At 59.6% G+C, this 21,257-nt stretch overlaps 1 protein-coding gene across 1 annotated transcript in view; it reads right to left on the reverse strand.

Annotated features, from left to right (window-relative positions):
* LOC100550557 (caskin-1-like) overlaps nucleotides 1-8,961 on the reverse strand; it is a 9,094-nt gene extending 133 nt beyond the window's left edge. The window contains exons 1-12 of the mRNA XM_031555785.1: nucleotides 8,324-8,961; nucleotides 6,590-6,687; nucleotides 6,211-6,356; nucleotides 6,001-6,096; nucleotides 5,623-5,753; nucleotides 5,435-5,543; nucleotides 5,130-5,238; nucleotides 4,922-5,016; nucleotides 4,723-4,840; nucleotides 1,312-1,419; nucleotides 1,086-1,204; nucleotides 9-117 (exon numbers count right to left, since the gene is read on the reverse strand). Coding sequence (XP_031411645.1) covers nucleotides 9-117; nucleotides 1,086-1,204; nucleotides 1,312-1,419; nucleotides 4,723-4,840; nucleotides 4,922-5,016; nucleotides 5,130-5,238; nucleotides 5,435-5,543; nucleotides 5,623-5,753; nucleotides 6,001-6,096; nucleotides 6,211-6,354 — 1,138 coding nt within the window. The 5' untranslated portion in view covers nucleotides 6,355-6,356; nucleotides 6,590-6,687; nucleotides 8,324-8,961. The remainder of the gene's footprint in view (nucleotides 1-8; nucleotides 118-1,085; nucleotides 1,205-1,311; nucleotides 1,420-4,722; nucleotides 4,841-4,921; nucleotides 5,017-5,129; nucleotides 5,239-5,434; nucleotides 5,544-5,622; nucleotides 5,754-6,000; nucleotides 6,097-6,210; nucleotides 6,357-6,589; nucleotides 6,688-8,323) is intronic.
* Between the last annotated feature and the right edge of the window lie 12,296 nt (nucleotides 8,962-21,257).

The raw sequence follows: 21,257 nt of genomic DNA on the forward strand, positions 1-21,257 counted from the left end.
CTCCCAGCAGCCGGGCCGGCGGCACGCACCTGCGGGGATGTCCTGCGCCTTGGCCGGCCCATCGCCCACGGCAGCATCTTGCGCAGAAGCCTTCTGGGAAAGGACCGTTGCCAGCAGCTGAAAAACACCCCGAGAAGGGGGGAGAGCAGGCGGCAGTGAGGCGAGCGGGGAACCGGGGGGTGCGCGGCGGGCGCTGCGGTGCTGCAGGGAGGAGCGCGACGGATCTGGGTTGCGGAGGGGAAAGCAGCGCTCGCAGCACATATGGTGCTCGCGGGTGGTGGGAGCCTGCGGCACCGCGGCACCCCGGCGCACGCCGAAGAGGGCTGCCAGCACGGCCCCCCCTGCACGGTGCAGCCGTGGTGGCCATCAGCACGGGGGGCACAGACTGTGCTCAGTGCCCAGCCGGTCACAGCATCATGTCTGTGGGGAGGTGGGCTCATGGGGCTCCTCGGGATGGGTCGGCATGGACAGAGGCTGCTGTGCACAGAGTGCAGGGGGCAGCGAGCAATGTGTGCAGTGCAATGAGTGGTGGGCAATGTACGGTGCGGAAAGCGCAGCGTGCGGTGTGCTGTGTGCATTGTGCAGTGTACAGTGGTGCAGAATGTGCATCACACGGTGTAACGTGCAGTGTGCAATGGGCACTGCATGCCATGCAGAGGGCAGCGTGTGGGCAGCAGTGTGCACTGGGCAGTAGCGTGCAGCGAGCAGACGGCAGCGTGCAGCGCGTAGCTGCAGTGGGCCGCGTGCAGATGGCGGCGTGCAGTGTGCGGTGCAGTGCGCAGTGCAGATGCATCCTCAGAGAGGCAGCAGAGATGCACGGCTCGGGCCTTGGCCAGATGCTGCACTGTTATTGGGGCTGAGCTCAGCGAGCAGCCAGCATGGGGGTGGGAGAGGGTGGTAGGATGGTGACAACCACGATTCGCGGCACTGAATGCCAACAGGACCTTGCAGGTCCAGGTGGAGCATTAATCTCAGCAGAGGCCCTGCTCAGGATGGGATCACAGCTGCCAAAAGAGCAAAGTCCCACCACGAGCCAGCACTGATGCCAGAGCTGTGTGACACTGTTTGCCGGTGCACGGCCTTACCTTGACGCCCTCGGAGCCAGCATGCAGGGCGTGCGCCCCGCTGCCCGTGCTCTGCCCACTCCCGGAGCTGCGGGCTGAGGCCACGCTGCCCGTGCTACCCAGGCTGCTGCGGTCGCCACCTGCACAGGGAGAGGAGATGCCATCAGGGCTCCGCATCCAGGCACAGGGACACCGCGGTGCTGCGATGCGTGCTGCCCTAGGGACAGGAGGGAAATGCCCACTGTACCTGTGAAAGGTTTCCGCAGCACCCAGATCTCCTCGATGGGTGCAGGTGCAGCCGATCCACCCTGCGATGGTGAAAGGTGGGATGGGCTCATGTCAGCCCCGCGGGACCCTTGGTGGCAGAGCAGAGAGAGCAGCGTCAGGCAGGTGCGACCCAGCACAGGGGGCTCACAGCAGTGTGGCCTGGGGAGAGGTGAGCCCTGGCCCCGGGCCCATCACCACCATATGCAGGGGAAAAAAAAAACAGTCAAGGGTTTGGGGGGATGCTAACGCTGTCCTTCGGTCCTGTCCTCCTCAAGCAGCCAGCACGGAGTGACCATGTGCACATGGCCAGAGCCAGGGCCCCGTCCTGCCAGGCACCAACGAAGGACAGATTAACTGCAGAAGTTAGAAAACAGGGACTATGTTGTCCCCGTGCACAGCAGGATGGGGACATGACCCACTGCAGGGGACAGGAGGCAGCAGCGAGGACTCAGGCAGTCAGGACCACAGCCCCCATCCACTGTCCCCAGCTGAGACAGCACAGCTGTCCCCATGTGGCCACCTGCACCCATGCGAGGATGCTGCAGGACCAGACACCAGGGTGCTGTGCTCCCCAGAGTGCCCTACAGTAGTAGGTGACACGGGGGTGACCCAGCTGCAGTGATGAGACCCAGCCCCATGCACTCCAACCCACCCCAGAAGTGCAGCTCCATCAATGCGCTCCTCCATTGCTCCCTCCAGCCCCACTGGGTCCCACTCACACTAGGCAGAGCTGGAGATGCCCAGCACGGGGCTGGACCCGTACCAACCCCCTGCAGTGAGGTCAGGGTGTAAAAAGCATCGCGTGGTGATAGAGAGCGGCTCTGTGCTGGAGCTGTGCTCAAGCTGCACCCCAGTGCCACTGCAGATATTTTTATTCATGAGACCACTTGCCCAGCTCCCAGCCAGGCTGGAGCACAGGGCAGATGGTGCAAGGTGATAAATTCATGGTAGGAACGTGAGCAGGAAGCTGACAGCCACGGCGCTGTTAGGTTGAGATGTGCCCACTGTGCGTGCTGCGGCCACAGAGAGCTGATGCTCAGTGCCACTCACTGCAAGAGAAAACCTTAGGGAGCAGTGCTGCATCCCCATCCTCATCACACTGGGAAGCCACAGGCGTGGCCCAGTGCTCCTCCAACACACCGTGTGCCTCACATTGTGCAAGCACCCCCAGCCCCAAACAGCTGGCAGAAGCCCCCGAGGGCATGGCACAGTGTGCCAGCACAGAGACTACAACCATGAGAATCCCTGGTTCCATATCTGCTCCCCAGTCACCATCACCAGCACCCACACCAGCAGTGCCCGTCACTCGCCTGTGCCACAGAGATAATCCCAAGAATGAAGCTGGTCACTGCCTGTGGGGATCCAGCCCTGAGAACACCCTCAGGACAGTGCCAACCCCGCTCTGAATGCACAGCCCCAGCCCTATGGGTGCTGGACACTCCGAGAGGAGATGCTACAAGGGCAGGGGCTCCTTGCTCCTGCTGTCCCCTCCCAACCTGGCACCAGGAGGCTGCAGAGTGTTTTTGGAGGTAGATGCTGCGGGTGGGATAGCACACGGTCAGGGGCTCAGCGCCGCATCCAGAGCTGCCTGCATGGCCAGGGATACCGGGGATGGGATGTGGCTGCAGCAGGGTGACAGCAGCAGTGCAAGGAGAGGGCAGCAGAGGGGCCACTCTGCATGCACGTGTGCACACAGCCGCACGCAGCCGCGCACGCATGCACACACACACGCATGCACACATCTGCATGCACGCGCACTAGCACACGCCTGCAGGCGCGCACGCACCAGGTGCAAGCACACGGCAGGCACCAAAGCAAGGGGGAGAGAAGCCGAGCGGATAGAAAAGAAAAGAATAGATACACACTTCAAAAGAAAGAAATCCATCGAGAGAATGAAGCGAGCGGTGAACTACCTTGTCCGTAACGCGGCTCGTCGGCACTGCTAGGGGAGAGCCTGTGATAGCCAAAGGAACTGAAAAGAGTCTGATGGGAATGTGGTGGTGGAGGTGGAGGTGGAGGCAGGGAATGGAACGGATGGGACGAGGCGTCACCGTTTAGCACAGCAGCCCCGTAAGCCGGGAGCGGGATCTTTTGGTACTGTTGGGGGATTGTTACAGTCTCCCATGAACCTGATAACAAAACATAACAAGAGACAAAATGAAAAGAATCAAAATAACAGAGACATGTTCAGCACCAACAAAAAAAAAAGAAAAGAAAAGAAAAAGAAGAAATAAAAAGGAAAGAAAAAAAAAGAATGAAAGGAAGAAAGAAAAAGAAAATAAAATAAAAAAGCTAACAAAATAAGCAACCAAAAGAGACTTGGAGGAGGCGGAACTAAGACCCAACCGAGAAGGAGCCGAGCCACGAAGCAATAGCAGAAGTCAGTACACAGCACAGGGCACTGCATGACCCATCGGCACAGCCTGCAGACCCCCACACCTCACAATGACAATGAGGGACATTGAGTCCCCACAGGGCTCCCAGGACGCCACGTGCCCTGCTGCAGGAGTGGGGCTGCGAGGGTGGCACCGCTGTGCCAAGCCCTGGAGCAGTCCCTGTGCCACATGGGGCTGTGTTCCTGGAGCTGCCACAAATCCTACACCCTGGAAACACCACTGCAACAAAGCCCAGGAGACACAGGCCTCGTCCCTGCCTCTGCAGCACTAGCATGCGACCTGCTGCAGGGCAAGGAGGGCTGTGCAGCTCGGTGCAGCCTGGAACGATTCCGCTCCCCTGGACCTCACTGAAACGTACAGCAGGATGACGTGGGGTTGGGAGCATGCAGCAGCCCTGGGCTGCTCAAAGGAGTGCATCACCTCAGTGCTGTGCCTGCGCCGTCACACTGCTCCTGGCATTGGGCACAGCCAAGGGCACTCCATTGGGATGGGAAGCCACAGGGCAGGGAGCGAGTTCCTCTCCCTGATACGGTCCCTGGCCACGGATAAGTCCTAGTGGGGCAGTGCCAGGTCCCTGGCACCCGTACCCAGCCCCATGTGCAGCCGCTGGGACTGTTCCTGAGCACCATGTTCCTGAACCACCGTAACACCCCACACCATCCCCATGCACTGCCCACCCAACACTCCTGGGCCGCCGGCACTGACCTCCCTCCCACACACACAGTGAGGGCACTGACTCTACATAACTGGGGGCTCTGGCCCCCATACAGCAGTGTGCCCACATGGTGGAGACGCACAACGGGGGCACCAGCCCCCACACACCTATCCCACCCTGCGCGGTGGGGACACCAACTTCACATGCACAGTGGGGACGCTGCCCTTTGGTTCAGCAGTGGCACCGCACCCTCTGAGCCCCCAGCCCGACAGGAGGGTCCCTAGGGCTGGGCTGCTCCTTGGGACACTGGTTTGGGAGGTAGAGGTGGAGAAGTATTTGCCTGTTCGCTTGCTTATGGCTTCCACGAGGCTGGAGGGGAAGTAGCCCACGCGGTCGTTGCCGGTCCGATTGTCATGGATGCAGCCCTTCCAGCGCCCGTCTGCATGCTGCTCCAGCACCTATGGGCATGGTGTGGTAAGGGCAGGGCTGTGCCTCCCCACCTGCGTTATGTTCCCCCAGCCCTGGACAACCACACTCACAGTGATGACGTCTCCAGCTTTCACATTGAGGCTGGTCAGGTCGTAGTTGTTGCAATAGTCCTTGACAGCCCGCACCTGAAGTGCAGCTGAGGCATCTGTGGGAACAGAGGGCAGTGTTGGTGGGTGTCCAGTGCTGAGATTCCCCCTGGAGGCTCTCTGATGGAGGTGTCCCACAGTTGATCCCAAGGTGCCAACCCGGCTCCCTTACCCCGCAGCATCTGCTTGATCTCCTTGCTGGCCTGGCTGGTGGTGAACTGGTTGACAATGTCCAGAGCCGTCTGGTTGTACGTGTTCCGAACGTGGGCATTAATTCCACTCTGCAATGATATGGGGAGAGCTTGGAATGGCACACAGCTGGTTGGGACCCCCAGGGCCACCCAAAATGGAGGGAGTCATGCTGCCATGGGCACAGCTCACTGCCCCCAGGCCCGCCCACCAGGAGGTACCATCCCACTGGGGCCAACCCCGTTCTGCAGTCCTTCCCTGGGACAGCAGTGCCAGGGGAGCCCTTACATCCAGCAGGAGCCGCACCACGTCCGTCTTGCCACACAGGGCTGCCTCGTGCAGTGCTGTGCCCGCCTTGGTCTGCCGGTTGATGTCAATGCCAGCTTGCAGCAGGAGCCTGTGGGTGCATGGAGAGGTCAGAAAAGGCTGGGGATGGGACTGGTGTCGGCCCGCTCCCTGCACGTTATAGCACCCACCGGATGATGTCGATGTGTCCATTCTTGGCTGCAAGGTGCAGAGGGCTGGTGCCATTGGGGTCGGTGGTGTCCCCTGGCTTAGGCTCCAGCAGCGCCGCACACATGTTGCTGTTCAGGAGCAGTTGGACCACCTGGATCAGCAAACACAGACGGAGCAGGGCTGCAAAGACAGCTCAGCCGCCCTGAGATGGCCCCCTGAGACCCGGGACAGGGGTGCCCTACTCCTGGTCAGCCCGCAGGACACAAGAGCAGGAGATGCCCCTGCTGTAGTCCCTCCCACAGCTGCCCCATGCCACCCTACAGGACCCTCCACTCCAAGGAACCCACCACCCGCTTCCAGATCTGCCTTTCAGGGGGGCCCAGCTTGCAAAGACTTACCCCAACCCGGCCAAACTCGCATGCCAAGTCCAGGGGCGTCTTGCCTGAATTGTCCATGATGCAGGGGTTGGACTGGTGCTGCAGGAGCATTTCAGACTGTGGGTGAGAAGGACCAGGTACGGTGAGAGCAGGGCATGAGCAGGGACAGGGAGGGCATCAGCCCCACCACTGTCCGTCCCCTCCTGTGCCCCACCACTGGCCCTGCTGTACCACGTCGTAGTGCCCGTGCTGTGCCGCCAGGTGCAGGGGGATCTGTCCCTCATCTGATGGGATGTTCACAGAGGAGCCTGCCTTCAGCACCATCTTCATGGGCTCCTTCTTGCCTTGCCAGGCCGCATAGTGCAAGGGCCGCATGCCTATAGGTGAGCAGGAGGAGCAGCAGTGAGCCCTGCAGGGCACAGAGATGCTCCTGGGCAAAGACTGCAAAGAGGGCAGAGGGTGGGGGACATGGGGCAGGACCCCAGGAGGGATGCAGCCCCCATGTCATAGCAAAGGGCATCCTTCACTTCCCACCCCGGTGCGCTCACAGCCAGGCACAGTGTTCTGCCCTGCATACCAGACCCAGGGTGGCACAGCCATAGGCACTCGCCTTTGTTATCCTTGATGTCCACTGCAGCCTGTGCCTCCAGCAGCAGCGAGATGAGCTCTGTGTTCCCATTGAGAGCTGCATGGTGCAGGGCAGAGAACCTGGGGAACGGGCACAGTGTCAGGAGGGGCTCAGGTGCTGTCCCTGTCGGCTGTCCACTCCAACCTGCACCCACTGCAGCACCCAGGGCACCTCCTGCCAACCTCCCTATGTATGCCTCTGCACTTTGTGGGCACCAAGAGAAGGAGCTGCCATAGGGACCAGACTCAGCCAATCCATATTATTTTGCTTTATTATCGTTATTTAGCATTTAGCTCTGGGAGTCCCGGGACTGGAGGCGAGAGGCCCAGCACCGCTGGGGAAGCGGCTGGCACCAGGGAACCCCTCCCCGCTGACCCACTTCCCCCAGCCTGGCCCCAGCGGCGCGACCGCGGGCAGCAGCAGGGGGGGCCAGGCTGCCAGATGGCCACAGTGCCCCTGCCCTGCGCCGGGAGCTGGGGAAAGTCCCTCGTCCCACTGCACCCTGCTCTGCTCCCACCCAGCAGGCGCTGACCTACTTGCTTCTGGCAGCAGCATCCTCTGCGAGGCTGCACCCGGCGCCCCACTGCTCCGGGCAGCGTCCCTGTCCCATTCTCGTGGTCACCTCGGCACCAACAAAGCATGGGATCTGCTGACCCTGAAGGCCCCATGCCCAAACTGTGGGCAGTGAGTGGCAATCCTGCCACGCCTGCAATCATCGTGACCCCCAGCTGCACAGGGTCACATCCTCCTGTCCCCGCTCGGCAGCACGGTACGGCACCGCGGCCCCACTGCCTCTGATTCCCCATCCGCTCTCCGTCGGGCGCTGCGATGAGAGCAGACAGCTCACTCAGGAGGCCGATCCCCAGCGTCTGCCTGGAAATGTCAGCGTTTTCCGCTCCAGCGCCCTGCTCAAATCGGCTCAAGATGGTGCAAATCACAACACTCCCCCCTTCCCCGCCGCCCCTGGGCTGCCTCGGGGGCTTCTCTCATACACGGTAGGGAGATCTGCAGAGCTGTGCAGGGCCCGATGAGAGCAGGGGGTCACCTGAGTATCAGCCTGGGAACCAGCAAACGCAACAGAGATGGGGAAACTGAGGCACAGCACTGGGACGGCTGAACTGCTGCAAGGCTGCTACTACACACCCTGAGCCCATCAGGAGTTTGCAGGCAGAGGAGTTTGCAGGCAGAGTGCAGGCTCTCCCTATACCACCCCAGCCCCCAGAAGGTCTTGCATAAAGGGGGGCCATGGGGGTGATGCAGCCCCCATCCTGCCCATGCAGCCATGTGCCTTCCCTGGTGCTGCCCAGCATACCCATACGTTGCTCACACGTACAGACACGCTTGCATGCACACGTACTCTCAGATGCACATCTGCATGCTGGTGTGCACCCATGCACATAGACATATGCCCAGAGCTGATGCACCGGCAGGAAGTGGGAATGGGTGCTTCCAAAGCACCACCACCACTCAGGGCATGAGAGGCAGGGGCTGGCAGAGCAGGAGCACAGCACGCTGGTGTCCTTCAGCCCTCATCTCCACTGCTATGCATGGCTGGTACACACAAAGCCACCTGCACATGTGCGGTCACGCTATCTGCATTGCACCAGGGAGCCCAGCATACCTGCATGAGATCTTCCACTCACTGCACCCCACAACATGCAAAGCCCATAGCATACCACTCAATAGCATACACACCCGGAGCGGGGTCACACTCACCCATCGGTGTCCTGGAAATTGACGTTGACTCTCTTTGCTGATCCAAGGAGCTCTGGGAGAGAGCAGACAGCCTGTTAACCAGGAGGCAGAGGTGGCACAGCTGGGCACAGAGTGTGCTGGGGAAGGTGACACGGCTGCTGGTGGGTTTTGCAACTTCTCCTGTAGGTTTTGCTGGCTACAGCCCAGGGCCAGATGTGGCACGGGGCTGTGTGGGGCTGCCCCAAGCTTGTGTGCCACTGCAAGCATAAGGATTGCGGTCTGGACAGAAGGGTAGCCACGCACAGATTTCAGGCCCAGGAAAAAGCTGCTCCTGCAAGCATCAAAATGCCCAAAGCAAATAGCTCTGGGTAGAGCTGCTCTACTCACCACCACCTGCTGACAGCCCCACAGCTGACATGGGGTTTCCCTCCCATTCCCCTATCCACAGGGCTCTGCCACGCCTCAAATCTCGCGGTGCTGCCCTGCCCTCCTCTGCCCTGCCTGACTCCAACCAAAGGCATGGGGGAATGGAGTCCCTTGCAATCCAATTAGCGCAGCAAGGAAGGATGGAGTGAGATTTACATGAGATTTATCCACAAACGCCAGTCAGGCTTTTCAGTGAAAGTGCTCTTCCTTGTAACAGCAGGAACACAACAGAGCCATGGGGACATGGGACACCTCCAAGCTCAGCTGTGGCACCATTCCCGGGGCCTCTAGGAGGAGGAGCGAGGCTGAAGGCCTGGCTGAGCTGCAGCCCTCTGAAGTGGGGGGGCACAGCCCAGGGCCGTGCAGCCAAGGGAGGAGGAGCAGTGACCCCAGACCACGGGGTCCCACGTCACCCAGCTGTAGCCATCCCTGTGTGCAGTGCAGCGAGCAGGCAGCAGTGCATCCCCGTGCTTTGGGGAAATCATTCACTGAGGGTTGAGAGGAAGAGCAGATCAGCGGCTGCTCCTCTGCCTGGGAGCACAGCCAGGCAAGGTGCTGCAGCACAGGCACAGCCCTGCAAGGGGCAATTTCAGGTGGAGAAGGAGAGAGCACCATGGAAGAGCAGCTGGATCCTTGCTCATGCTGCAGGCTGCAATACTTACCAGTACCTGAACACAATATTCAATTATATGACACAGAGGGCTGTGTCAGCACACTGGGCACAGCAGGATGCTCGCCAGGTGCGGGCAGCAAGCAGCTGCTGCTGGCCCACCGCAGGGTCTGCACATGCCAGTGGCTCAGAGGGGTCCCAGCCCCCCAAAAGCACCCTGCTCTGTCACCAGGGTCTCTTGGCATCCACCAGCACTCTTTAAGATGTGCAGAACTGGGGTTGGGGGGGCTGTACCCCCTTACCTGGAGCAGCACTGTGCATTGTGCCCTCAGCTTCTGTCCCATTCAATCAATGCAGCATAGGACAGGTCTCACCGCAACGCAGGTAAAACCAGTGCTGAGCAGCCAGAGCCTCTCCTGGCACGTAAAGCCCTGATTGAATTTTAAATCCCAGTCCGTGTGGTGCAGACAGGGCCAGGCGCATGCAGATGAGGCACCTGGGGATGGGGATCAGGCTCTGCCATCCCTGTCCATAGCCAGCGCTGTGCATGGCACTGACCCACATGGGCCCCACAGCTTCATCCCAGCTAACTGACCCCTTCACGTATGTCTCATTCCTGCAGAGGGAGGGATATGCCTGGTGGACGGTACCAGGCACTGGGAGACGTTTCTCTCTGCCCACGCGGATGCTGCCAAGCTCTGTTTGCCCTCGCTCCCTCCTGCGCTCCATCAGCCGCCAGACAGCCCAACAAGCCGTACATTTGCTAACAACAGCGCAGCCTGGGGCCGATGGATGATAGATAAGGAGGATGACTTCTGAATAGCAACAAATAGCAGCTCCCATCCATCAGGTTCACAGCGTCTTCTCCTGGCATAGTGTGACCAGGCGGCTACAGGGTAGGTGGGGGCACCACAGGGTCCCCATGGCATGGAGAGAGCCGGAGACCACCAGCACACCCAGGCCACATCACTTGCCTTCTTCCCAAAAATTACACCATTAGAGCACGCCCCCCATGGCAAGACAGCCCTCTTGCCCTGGCAGTCCACCTTCCTTAACACAGTAACAAAACCCTCCAGCAACAAATCCCCATTGGTGCAGCCGGACCTCAGGGATGTGGCAGCCCCACGTCCCATCCCAGTTGCAGCAGAGTCTCCAGCACCAGGGCTGAGTGGGTGCCTGCCAGGCCAGGGCTGCCGCCAGGCTCCCCAACAAAGGTGCCATTCAGGGCTGGTGGAGAGGTGCCCAGGGCTGCTTCCGCTGCCCGCTGCTGCCCCAATGAGCTGCTCCCGGGAGAGGGGCCGAGCCGCCCTGCGAGATGCAAATCGCCGGTGGACAAAGGCAGAGGGCTGGCACACAACACTGAGTCCAGTCTTCAGCCCTGGCCCCAGGATGGGCCCCGTTCGCAGGACAGACAGATGGACAGATGGACGAGTGGCAGCAGGGCCTGTCCTCTCCCACAGGCTGCTCCCAGCGAGGGGCTTCCCCAGGGGATCGACATTGCGGGGTGCAGCAATGATGCCAAGGTGATGCCGATCCCCGTGCAGCCACTTTTGCAATCTCAGCTGGGATCAGCACAGGCTCATTTCCCAGCCAGCAGCTTCTAATTATCTCCTATTAAGACCCAAAGTGCCTTCTTTAAAACCAAATCAGGGATGCAGCTCCCCGAGGATGCAGTAGCTCAGCCTTCGCTGCAGGCAGGGAGCAGCAGCAGTGCCGGTAGCATGAGGGGCAGCAGCTATCACTGCTGTCCCCACCCAGCCTGGGGCTGCTGTGTCTGCATGCAGGGACATGCACGGTGACAGCCCTGTCCTCACACAGGGCAGTACCACATGGTGCCCAAGCTGCAACCCCAGCTTCGGCCAAACCTGTGCTGGTCGAATGCTGAATAAACCAGAGCAGAGAAACTCTTCTCTCTGCACCTGCAGAAGAGGCTGCCACTGCCAAAATCTGTTTAGCACTTCAATAAATGCTCGTGCCAAGTGCTTAGTCAGTGACTTCCAGCCGCGCAGCGGTTTGACTTTTGTTAAAGCTCTGGCAGCAGCGGAACACCCGCCTTACTCTGGCGGGGCTGCAGCAAGCACAGACCCCAGTATGACTCCTCATCTTCAAACAGCTGAGCTGGGAGGCAGCTCACACTGATGGGATAACATCCTCAAATGGGCTGATGGAAATTGGAGTGGCTGCCGGTGTCCCTGGGAGGAGCAGCTGGGGGTGGTCCTGTGACTCTCACAGTGCACCCCCAGGTGCTGCTGGCAGCCAGGTGCCCTCTGGCACAGGGGTGGATTGCATGGATGATGGCTGGCACCCCTACAGCCCTCACCATGGCCTCAGATGGCAGGAGCCAATGCAGCTCCATCTCCAATAGAGAACCAGCCCTGTGCCTGCACCAGGGCCCTTACCAGAGCTTTGCAACAGCAGCAGGCAGGGCAGGGCAGGCAGAGCACCACACCAGCTAGGAGCACTAAGGCTCCCGAGGGGCTGTGGCGAAAACCCTTGAGGGCACATGGCCCCATAGCCCTACAGTTAAGCCCTTCCTGTAACGAAGACCCATACTTGACCAGTACAGATGCTGCACTGGCTCCCAGTTGGAAATCCAGCCATAAGCACATCCTGGCATGGGGTATGGCAGAATGGTGCAGGAAGTTTAGAACTGCAGCTAGAGCATGGCTGGGTGCTCACAGCAGCCAGGGGCTCGGGATGGGACGGGTGCCCCAGGAGCAGGAAGGCACTCCATGCATGCTGCCAGATTTGCAGCCTCAGCCATGGCGTGGGATGCACAGTCTGCTCAGAGGGGGCAAGACACAAGAGAGCTCATTAATGGCACAGAAGAACCAGGAAACTCCAACTAATGAGGGAGAAGAGAAGGAGCAGAGAGCGCTGCCAATTAAAAAGAGCAAACACAAAAGGCAATGGGCAGATGGGGAGGAGAGTGCAACTCTGCACAGCCACTGAGCCTGCTGCCACCTGTGCAGCATCTCACCTGCACCCAAGCAGTGATGGGGAACACCAGGCACACACAAGCACTCAGTGCTTTCCAGCAGTATACCATGTCCTTAGGGCATCCCCATGTCCCCACGGACTGTCCTCATGATGGTTGTGCCATGTGGGAGCACAAAGCTCCCTGGGCCTGGCTCCCTGCTCTCCCTCACTCCATGGCCCAGCAGTTGATGTCTGTGCACCCTGCAGCAACATGGGGACTTGGTGATGTGGGGCAGGGCAGGACCCTATCAGCTGCTCCAGGAAAAGGAATTGCACTGCTTCTGGGATCCAGCAAGCCTAGCACGGCCTGACCGTCTCCAGCCAGAGATTGCTGCGCACGCAGAGAGACGCAGACATCTGCCATAGACACCGACTATAAACAGAGTCTGCTGCGTGTAAACACCGCCTCGGGGAGCTAATCCCAGCTACTACTCTCATAAATGCCTTTACTTAAATGACGGGATCACAGTAGCTAAATGTACGCTTGGATTCAGAGCCTGGCGCGCAGGAACCAACCCCATCCTCCCGCCCCACGCACTCCTGCAGGGCAGGATACAGCAAGCACAGCACGAGCGGCTCCATGTGCAGGGTGAGCCATGCTGCCCAGCCAACTGCACCCCAGTGCCACTGCTCTGGGTACCCCAGTACTACCTGCTTCCCCCAGGTTGCATTGGGGTGATCACAGTGTGCCAGCTCGCAGGGAGCAGGAGTCTGCATCGAGCAGATGGCTCCAACCTGCTCTACATCAACATCCATCTAATGAAGGGAAAGCTGGGCTGCCCCTCTGCCTCCCCACGTCGGTGGCCACTAATGAGCCCAGGATAATGGGGTGACCCCGCAGATGCCCATCGCTTCGTGTGCCCACTCCCTGCCTGGCCACATCCTGCCAGCACCATGTTCCCATCTAGAGAACACAGCAGTGATTTCAGAGGGTGCGGGGGGATCCTGCAGCAACATTGCTGTGAGCTGCCAGATAAAGGAAGCATCCAAAATAGCTGCTCTTAATTATATCCTTGCTGACGAGTGCCACACAAACAACGGGCGCTGAAAGCTGGCATTGCACGAGGAGCCCTGGCAAGAGCCGTCCAATTTGCTCTGTGTCACTGGGTCCCCACGAGTGCGCGCATGGGCAGAGTGTGTGGCTGTGCTCGTGGGGACCTCATGGGGGTGCCAAGGCTGGGGCTGGTGAGGAGTGGGGAGGCTGTGCCCATAGGAGACTGCCCCTCACTACCGTCCAACAGCAAAGCGCATGTTCTCCTGCAGCCAAGGTCGGGCCAAGCACCGAGCCCCGTGCTATGCTGAGATGCTAATGAAGCCATTATCGTCTTCAGATCAATGTTGACGGTATAAATAATGCACCGGGAAGCTGGCGGACTGCTGGCGAGGTGAGATTGTAGCAGGGCTGTGTGGGAAGGGGTTGCCTGGGGCAGAGAGACAGTGGGGCTGGGATGGACCCATTGCAACTGGGCACTCGGAGCCCCTACAGCTGGATGAAAACTGCCCTGCACATCTGCACATCCACCACTCGACACAGATGGACAACAACGGCCCAACACAGATGGACACCCCAGCACCCACCGCAATGAGACAGCTGCCAGTCACAGCTGGATGGACATCCATTGCATCCCAGCTGGGTACCCACTGCCCATCACAAACTGCCCCCCAAGACCCTAGATTCTCCACCAACATGTCACCAGCCCCACTCTCATCCCAGCACACTGACAGAGCTCAGGACAAGGCACAGGGTACAGGAGGGCTGTGGTGGCTTCAGCATGGCTCTCCTCCAGGGAAAAAGAGGCCCAGGGTGAGGCTGAGGGGCACTGTGGAGTTGTGGGCACTGATTGCTCCTGATGCCCTGGCCCTTGCACGGAGCCTTCCCCAGGGAGCCAAGAAATCTGCACTTCAAAATCAATAGGCCGTGGCAGCCTGAGTCACGGTGCTGCAGCAGCGCAGGGCTGTCCCCTGGGGCCAGAATGAAGCAACTTAAATGCAGCTTTCAAGAGGCAGCGGGGACTCCTTTGTAATTTTTTTTTATAAAAAGGAAACTTTCCGAACCAAAGGGAGGAAGGACAGGCTGTCCCTCCAGGCTGCCAGGGATGGCACCAATGGGGGAGGATGGCACGCAGGGAGAGATGGGCGCTGAGGAGCTTGGGAGCACCAAGTGCAGAGCCAATGGCTGGGGCCAGATCCACTGCCTCGACCACAGCCCCCAGCACAACCCAACAAAACCCAGGTCCCTACACAATGCCCACCTGCACCAGCTTGTGCTCACCAGCGGTCCCACCAGCATCCCCGCTGCTACGCATCACCAGGCCATATCCTCACCTGACCTCTGCCACGTGCCAGGGAGCCCAGCTGAGCCACACACCACGGTCACCCCCATTGCCCCCAAGCTACCCCCTGCAGCTGCAGCCACAGGGACAGCAGCAGGGAGGTGGCACCGTCACTGCAGGGGCAACACAGGGCTCAGCATCAGCAGCCCCGCGCCAGCCGCACGCCCACCTCCAGCTCTGCTCAAATCCCTGCTGGTGCCGTTTTCATGGAGCCTTAATTGAAATCCATTCTTCCAGCTCCAGGGTGATGTTAAACAGGTAATTTTCAGTAATCACACCGGCTGGAAGGAGTTACTGCCAACATGCCGAAGCTGCTGCACGGCACGGGGCTGGAGGGCACACACAGGTCATGGAGGGGGAGGCAGAGATGGGGAAGCTGGCACTGCATGGGACAGACCCAGTTCTGCCTGGCCCTGTCCATGTGCTCACAACTTCTCCCAGCCCCTCGTTCCCTTTCCAAGGGTGGGGAACACCGGAAGCCCATTGGGCTGTGGGAGGGGACTGGCAGCTTTGTGCACCTTATAGCATCATTAACTAATGAGTAGACACTTTTACCTGGCCTCCTACCATCCAGCTGTGGGCATCACTGGGAAGCAGTGGGGAGCTCCCCGTGAACACAGCAGCACCCGTACTTGTGCATGCAGAGAGCACTGCTGCAGGGCCATGACTCGAGCTCCCAGACCACACACTGATACATCAGCCCTAGGGTCTGCACCAAAACACAGCACCCACAGTGCCATCATTTGTCCCTGTGCACTCATCACCACAGACTGCTCTATGCCCACTGCACAGCATGGGGACACACAACTGGGCTACAGCAGGGGCACGCTGCTCTCAACGATCTCACAGCTCTGCAGGGCACAGGCAGGGCTCAAGGACCACTCCCCAGTATTCCCAGTGTCACCACAACAGCACATACTGCAGGGAATTGGTTTGGGAGCTGGGGTGTGAGAGCTCAGTGAGAGAATCACAGAGCGTGTTAACGCTGAAGTGAAGAGAGCCAGAAGAAGAGCTGCTGCCGAGCAGCACAGAGCTGTGAGGAGCACGCCATAAACAGCCCAGCTGCAATGCAGGAGCCGGGCAGGTGCTGCTTTGTGCACGCCAGCAGCAGTGGAAGAAGACCTCCATGGGCCTCAGTGAGGAGGCGGTGCGAGCCGGGCCCCCGACAGCCACATCTGGAAGGGATCAGCCGGCGGCTGCTTCTGCTGCTGAGAGCTGGCCCCAGTGTCAAGCCCCACGCCAGGCCGGGGCCACAGGCATGCGGAACACATGGCTGCAAAGGGCGAGCACACAGGCACACGCTCGCACACTGCACACGGATGCATACAGATGCACAAGGATACGTGATGCACATGGATGCTGATGGGCACATGCATGCATGCACACACACGCACGTGGGCAGAGCAGAGCCAGTGCGGAGCAGCCAGCTGCAGGCATGATGCTCAGAATGGCAGCACTCATCGTGGCTGCACGCTGACCCCAACCTGCTCATTCTCCAGCTGATTGGGACCCAAGCACAGCACAGTGCTGGGATCCCAGCAGCTCACAGCACCCCAGTCCTCACAATAGGGACAGTTGCCACCACACAGCACGGTGACCTTGCTGGCAGGGCCCAAGGAGAGGCCGCTCCCCACAGCCCTGCACTCCCCTGGCCACGCAGCTCACACCAGGCACAGCACCCATCCGTCACAGTGCCACAGCAGAAAGCTGTGCAGGGATGGTGCTGCATCCCTGCCTTCCCATTTTTCAGGCTGATTGCTCCTGTCGCTGCAGAGCCCAGTGTTAAAACACCTCATTTTCTACTCCCATATTGAGTTGGAAAATACTATTAACATTTCATTACAGCTTAAAGATCCCTCTCAGCCTGGCATGAGAGCCGACCCGTCGGCAGCGCTGCTCCTTGCCCGGGCATGCTGTGCTGTCCTGCACACATCCCTGCTGCAGGGTGGAACAGTGATCAGGCAGAGGTGGCTGCTGGTGCAGCACACAAGCTCGGTAACTGGCCCAGCACAGAACATCCCTCTGGAGCATCGGGACAAAGCAGGGACAGAGCAGCAGAGCAGCAGCATCCAAACAGAGCACAAGCAGGTTTTGACTCCTAGCCTCCTTTGCTTGCCTGCAGGAGCCTGGTCCAGCAGTAATGCAGGCCAGCCATTAAACATCAGCAAACCCATTCTTTAATGCTCTCCCTACCGTGCTTTGAAGACTTGTGAAAGGCACCCTTAGCTGACCTGCATGGCAAAGCGGATGCAGAGCGGGTTTATGGTGAGTGTTCAGCAGGAGGGGCAGCAGTCCCTCAGACACAAAGTGCACCAACAGAGCACGCTGGCACCAACAGGAGCAATGTGGCAGATAACACACAGGCACAGCCTCAAGCATCACCATCCTACACAATGCACCCCACAGCTCCTGCCTGCCACATGCTGAGCACAGCCCATCCATGGGCATTGCCTTTGCTGGGTCACACAGTGGGGACCTGCAGGCACAGGGGAGTAGAGAGGGCTGGTGACGCTCAGGCTCACTGATCCATGGAGGCAATCGTGGCCTTTCCCAGTGCCTGCAAGGGGAAGGGAAGGGTTAAAGGCAGAGCAGCCAGAGCAGGAGAGAGCCAGACGCCAGGCTGGCTAGGGGAAACCGCACAGCGGCTGTGAAGGGGGAGATGGGGCTGCATGCAGCACCCGGCCCCATGGCACTGCTGCAACCCCGAGAACTTTGTGGTATTGCCAGGACCCTGAGTTCTTGGTGGCATTGCCAGGATGCCAAGCCACTGGTGCCCAGCCTGGTCCAGGCCATGCCCAGAGTTTTCCCCCACCACTGAGCATTGTGCTGTGGGGAGCACGGTGGCGCAGTACGAGGTCTCCCCACAAGGGAAGCACCCTGAGAGCCCCAACACAAGAGGCTGTCTGCCTGCAGCAAAGGACTAATTGGTGCAGCCCTGAATTCACCTGGTATGACACAAGGAAATCCAGGCCAGCATGGGAGCCTGGGACTGGGAGCAGGGTGCTGGCCCGCATTCCCTGCTGCCCAGACCCTGCAGTCGGCCCCAAAACAGGAGCGGGAAGGGAGGGTTTGTGCCGGCAGCTTTGGCCCGGCCAGAGAGAGATGCAAGAAAATGTAAAATAAATACATGTCACTCCGAGCTGAGTAATAATCCCCCTCTGGAAGGAGACTTGGCGCACGCCGGCGTGCTCCCGGCTGCCAAGTCCCTGCTTGGAGCGAGGCTTCACACGCAGTTATAAACCCTGAAAAGAAGTTTATAAGGGAAGCACTGACACCTTGTTAAGTATTGCAGCAGCCAACTTCAGTCCCTGTGCTGGGGGTGGGCATCTCCCCGAGGTCCGTAACACATACAGAGGGCAGCATCCCATGTGGCTATCCCTGCAGCACTCAGGGGTATGCAACGGCAGGAGCTGCAAGCAGCAGCCATGGATGGGGAAGTTTCCTGTGTTGCTGGAGGGATGGGGGGAACAGGGCTGTTCTGGCAGCCGCCGGCCACGCGCGCCCTGTGCACTGCACCACAATTGGATTTGCAGCTGCCCTGCCTTTTACTGCATGGAAATTGAATTGTAAAATGTCAAAGACATTTCCTAACTGCGCCATATTAGCCTGGTTTTATTAAATACTGTTATCAGAGGAGATTATTAATGTAATCAAATGCAGGCAAAAAAAAGCAGAATTAACTGGCCACCTCACAGGATGCATCAGAGGACAGAATGCTGTGTCCTGGGCCTTGGGCATGGCATGGCTCTGTGGGGACCCCATGTGCCCCAAAGGGTCCAGTTCCTACCTCCGGCTTCCACCTGTTGACCCCTTCATGTGGGACCAGAAGGTGAAGCTGTGTTATGCCTGGAGGTGCCAAGTGCCACAGGAAGGCAGTGCCCAATGTTGGGCAGCCTCAGGATATTTGCTGAGCTGCAGTTGCCTCCTGGTCCCAACATCTGCCCATGCTGCTTGCTGCCCCATGCACCAACAGAGCTGCCCAGCTCCTACACCAGCTGCTTCATTCATGGTCCCACTGGTGCCACACAGGACACGGCGCAGAGTGCGGGTGGCAACACAGTCATGCTGCACCCTGAGAGCTGCTTGTGCCCCATGGCAGTGGGGTTAGGCTGGGCTGGGCCCTGTTGGCAGAGAGGTGTGTGAGGTGCTTGTCCATCTCCTGAGCCTGGCTCCTGGCGTCCTGGAGAGAGGGACCCAGAGCACATGGGGACACATGAGCCAGGACATCTGTGCCACACAACCTGCTGCACGTAGAAGTGATTCACAGAACCCCCAGCCCAGCAAGTGGGAGAAACTGGGGCAGGTGTTCCATCCCACAGCTCAAGGCAGGGGCCCTACAGAAGCCATTTCCAAAGCAGGTGAGCCAACTGTGGCAGCACTGTCACAAAGACAGAGCCCACCTGCCCAAAATGCCAATGCTGAGGGTCCCCTGCACCAGAACAACACAACCCACCTCCTGGTGCCCAGCGCCCCACGACAGACCCAGCTGGGGACACTTCGGGCCCCCATCCCACCCCACAGTGCCCAAGCCGTGGACAGAGGTGAAAATGCCAAGTCATGACAATTCTTCGAGGTAGCACCAGGGAGGAGGGGACAGAGAGGGAAACAGTTTGCTGCCAAATCCCTGCATCTGATTTGCGTAACTTTCAGACAACCTCATCAATTATGGATGCCCGGGAAGCGAGCGCGGTGCGCGCTGCGGCCAGCACGGGCCCCACAAACTCTTACTCCACTCTGCTAAATTGGGCCCCACGTCACCATGGCAACCCGTGTTAATTCACGCAGGGATTTTTAAAATCTCATTTATTAAACCCCCACATGAATAGGATATTATCCAGATAACAGAGCTACAGTTACAAATCTTCCTGGTGCCGAAGAGTGCAGGGAGTGCCCGAGGTGAGCAAGGGAGTTGCACATAGAGGGGATGGCGATATGGGACACCCCGGTGGTGCTCTGCACCCCCCAGGCTCCTGCAGCCCTGCTGCAGGGCGGCTCGTGTGTCTCCACACCAGGAGCATGGCACTACAGGTTGGGTTCTATGAGGAGCAGGAGTCACAGCACGAGGGGCTCTGGCACAGCTGGAAGCATGCAGCTCAGCTAGGCATGGGACAGGAGGGGGTTTGACCTCATTGGATGTCCCTTGTCCCCTTCCTGTGAGCCTAGCACACAGAGCACTGCCAGTCCCCACAGCCACCCCAGCCCATGGACTCTGCAGTGGAAGATGCAGCAGGGCTGTGGAGAGATGAATGTGATGCAGGAGGAGGTGGTAGCACTCTGGCACCACTGCCTGTTGCCACAGCAACGCCAGCTGGGCACCCAGGCCATGGGGTTTGAGAGGGGAGTGTGGGGAGAGTGCTGTGGGCCACACACAGTCCCATCACCACACACCACTCTGAGGCCGTGGAATCAGCAGCACCTGAAGTGGGTTGGGATGAATGAGGCTCACAGCTGGAGCTTGTTCTCTCCCCAACAGGCCATCAGCATTGACAGCACCTGGGCAACACCTGGGACATGCAAGACACCACAATGGTCCTATGTGACATCTGGACACAGGGAACACCAACACTGCCAACAGCTCAGGACACGGGGGTCACAACCACTACCCTGCATGGCACTGAGGGGACATGAGGGCCAGCCCTGCTCAGCACCAGGACATAGAGAGCACAATGCCCTGCTCAAGTAGAAACCCCACTATACAAAAGGGGAAAGCACACGAACCTACATGGCACTGGGACCATGGGGTACCCACGTAACTGGGAGAGAAGGATGCAGGGTGCAGTGGCAGTGGGGCTGTGTGCTGTGGTCCCATGCTCAGGGACAGCCCCTGGCCCCACACACCAGGCCTGAAACCTGCGGCTGCATCAGCACCATGAATAATTCAGTCCTGAGTGAAACGCCTCAACAGAGCCATGCACACCGAGCAGAGACTCCGGGAGCTGCACACACGTACGCAGCGAGACACGGCTACACCCCCGCAGCCCCGTGCACAGCCACACACATTGGTGTGCACACACCGAGGTGTGCAAAGCCACGATGCAGGGCTGCACGCGGGGAGATACCCGTGGAGATGCATCCAAACACCCCCACACAGAGAAACACCAACACAGACGCATCCCAACACACATATGCCAGGGCACACACCGGCACACAAACACAGACATGCACCCAAACACGGGCACACATGCACACCCGAACATGCACGTACACGAGCACAGCTGCACACACGTAGGCACACGCAGCTGTGTGCAAGCACCGGCAGTCTTGGTGCACACATACACACACACGCTGTCCATGCATACACATGCATGGTCTATGCAGACACACACTGTACGCACACAGACGCTCAGATGCCCCCAGCCCTACCCTGGGGCCGCAGCCCTCACCCTTCCCGATCCCCGCAGGCTGCTCCCGAGCACAGGACAAGGGCAGCCCGGCCGCTGCCTGCCTGCCTGCCCCGGGCGTACCGGAGCCGCTGCGGGGCCATACCGTGACCGCACCGGGACCAGAGCGCACACGGCTCCTCGCAGCCCCGCGCAGCGCCCGAGGATGCTCCGCCGCCTGCAGCCTCCCATGTCCCCCACCTCCGGGCCGGGCCGTGCCCCCGGGG

Source organism: Meleagris gallopavo, chromosome 16 (genome assembly GCF_000146605.3).
Source record: "Meleagris gallopavo isolate NT-WF06-2002-E0010 breed Aviagen turkey brand Nicholas breeding stock chromosome 16, Turkey_5.1, whole genome shotgun sequence".
Lineage (NCBI taxonomy): Eukaryota > Metazoa > Chordata > Aves > Galliformes > Phasianidae > Meleagris > Meleagris gallopavo.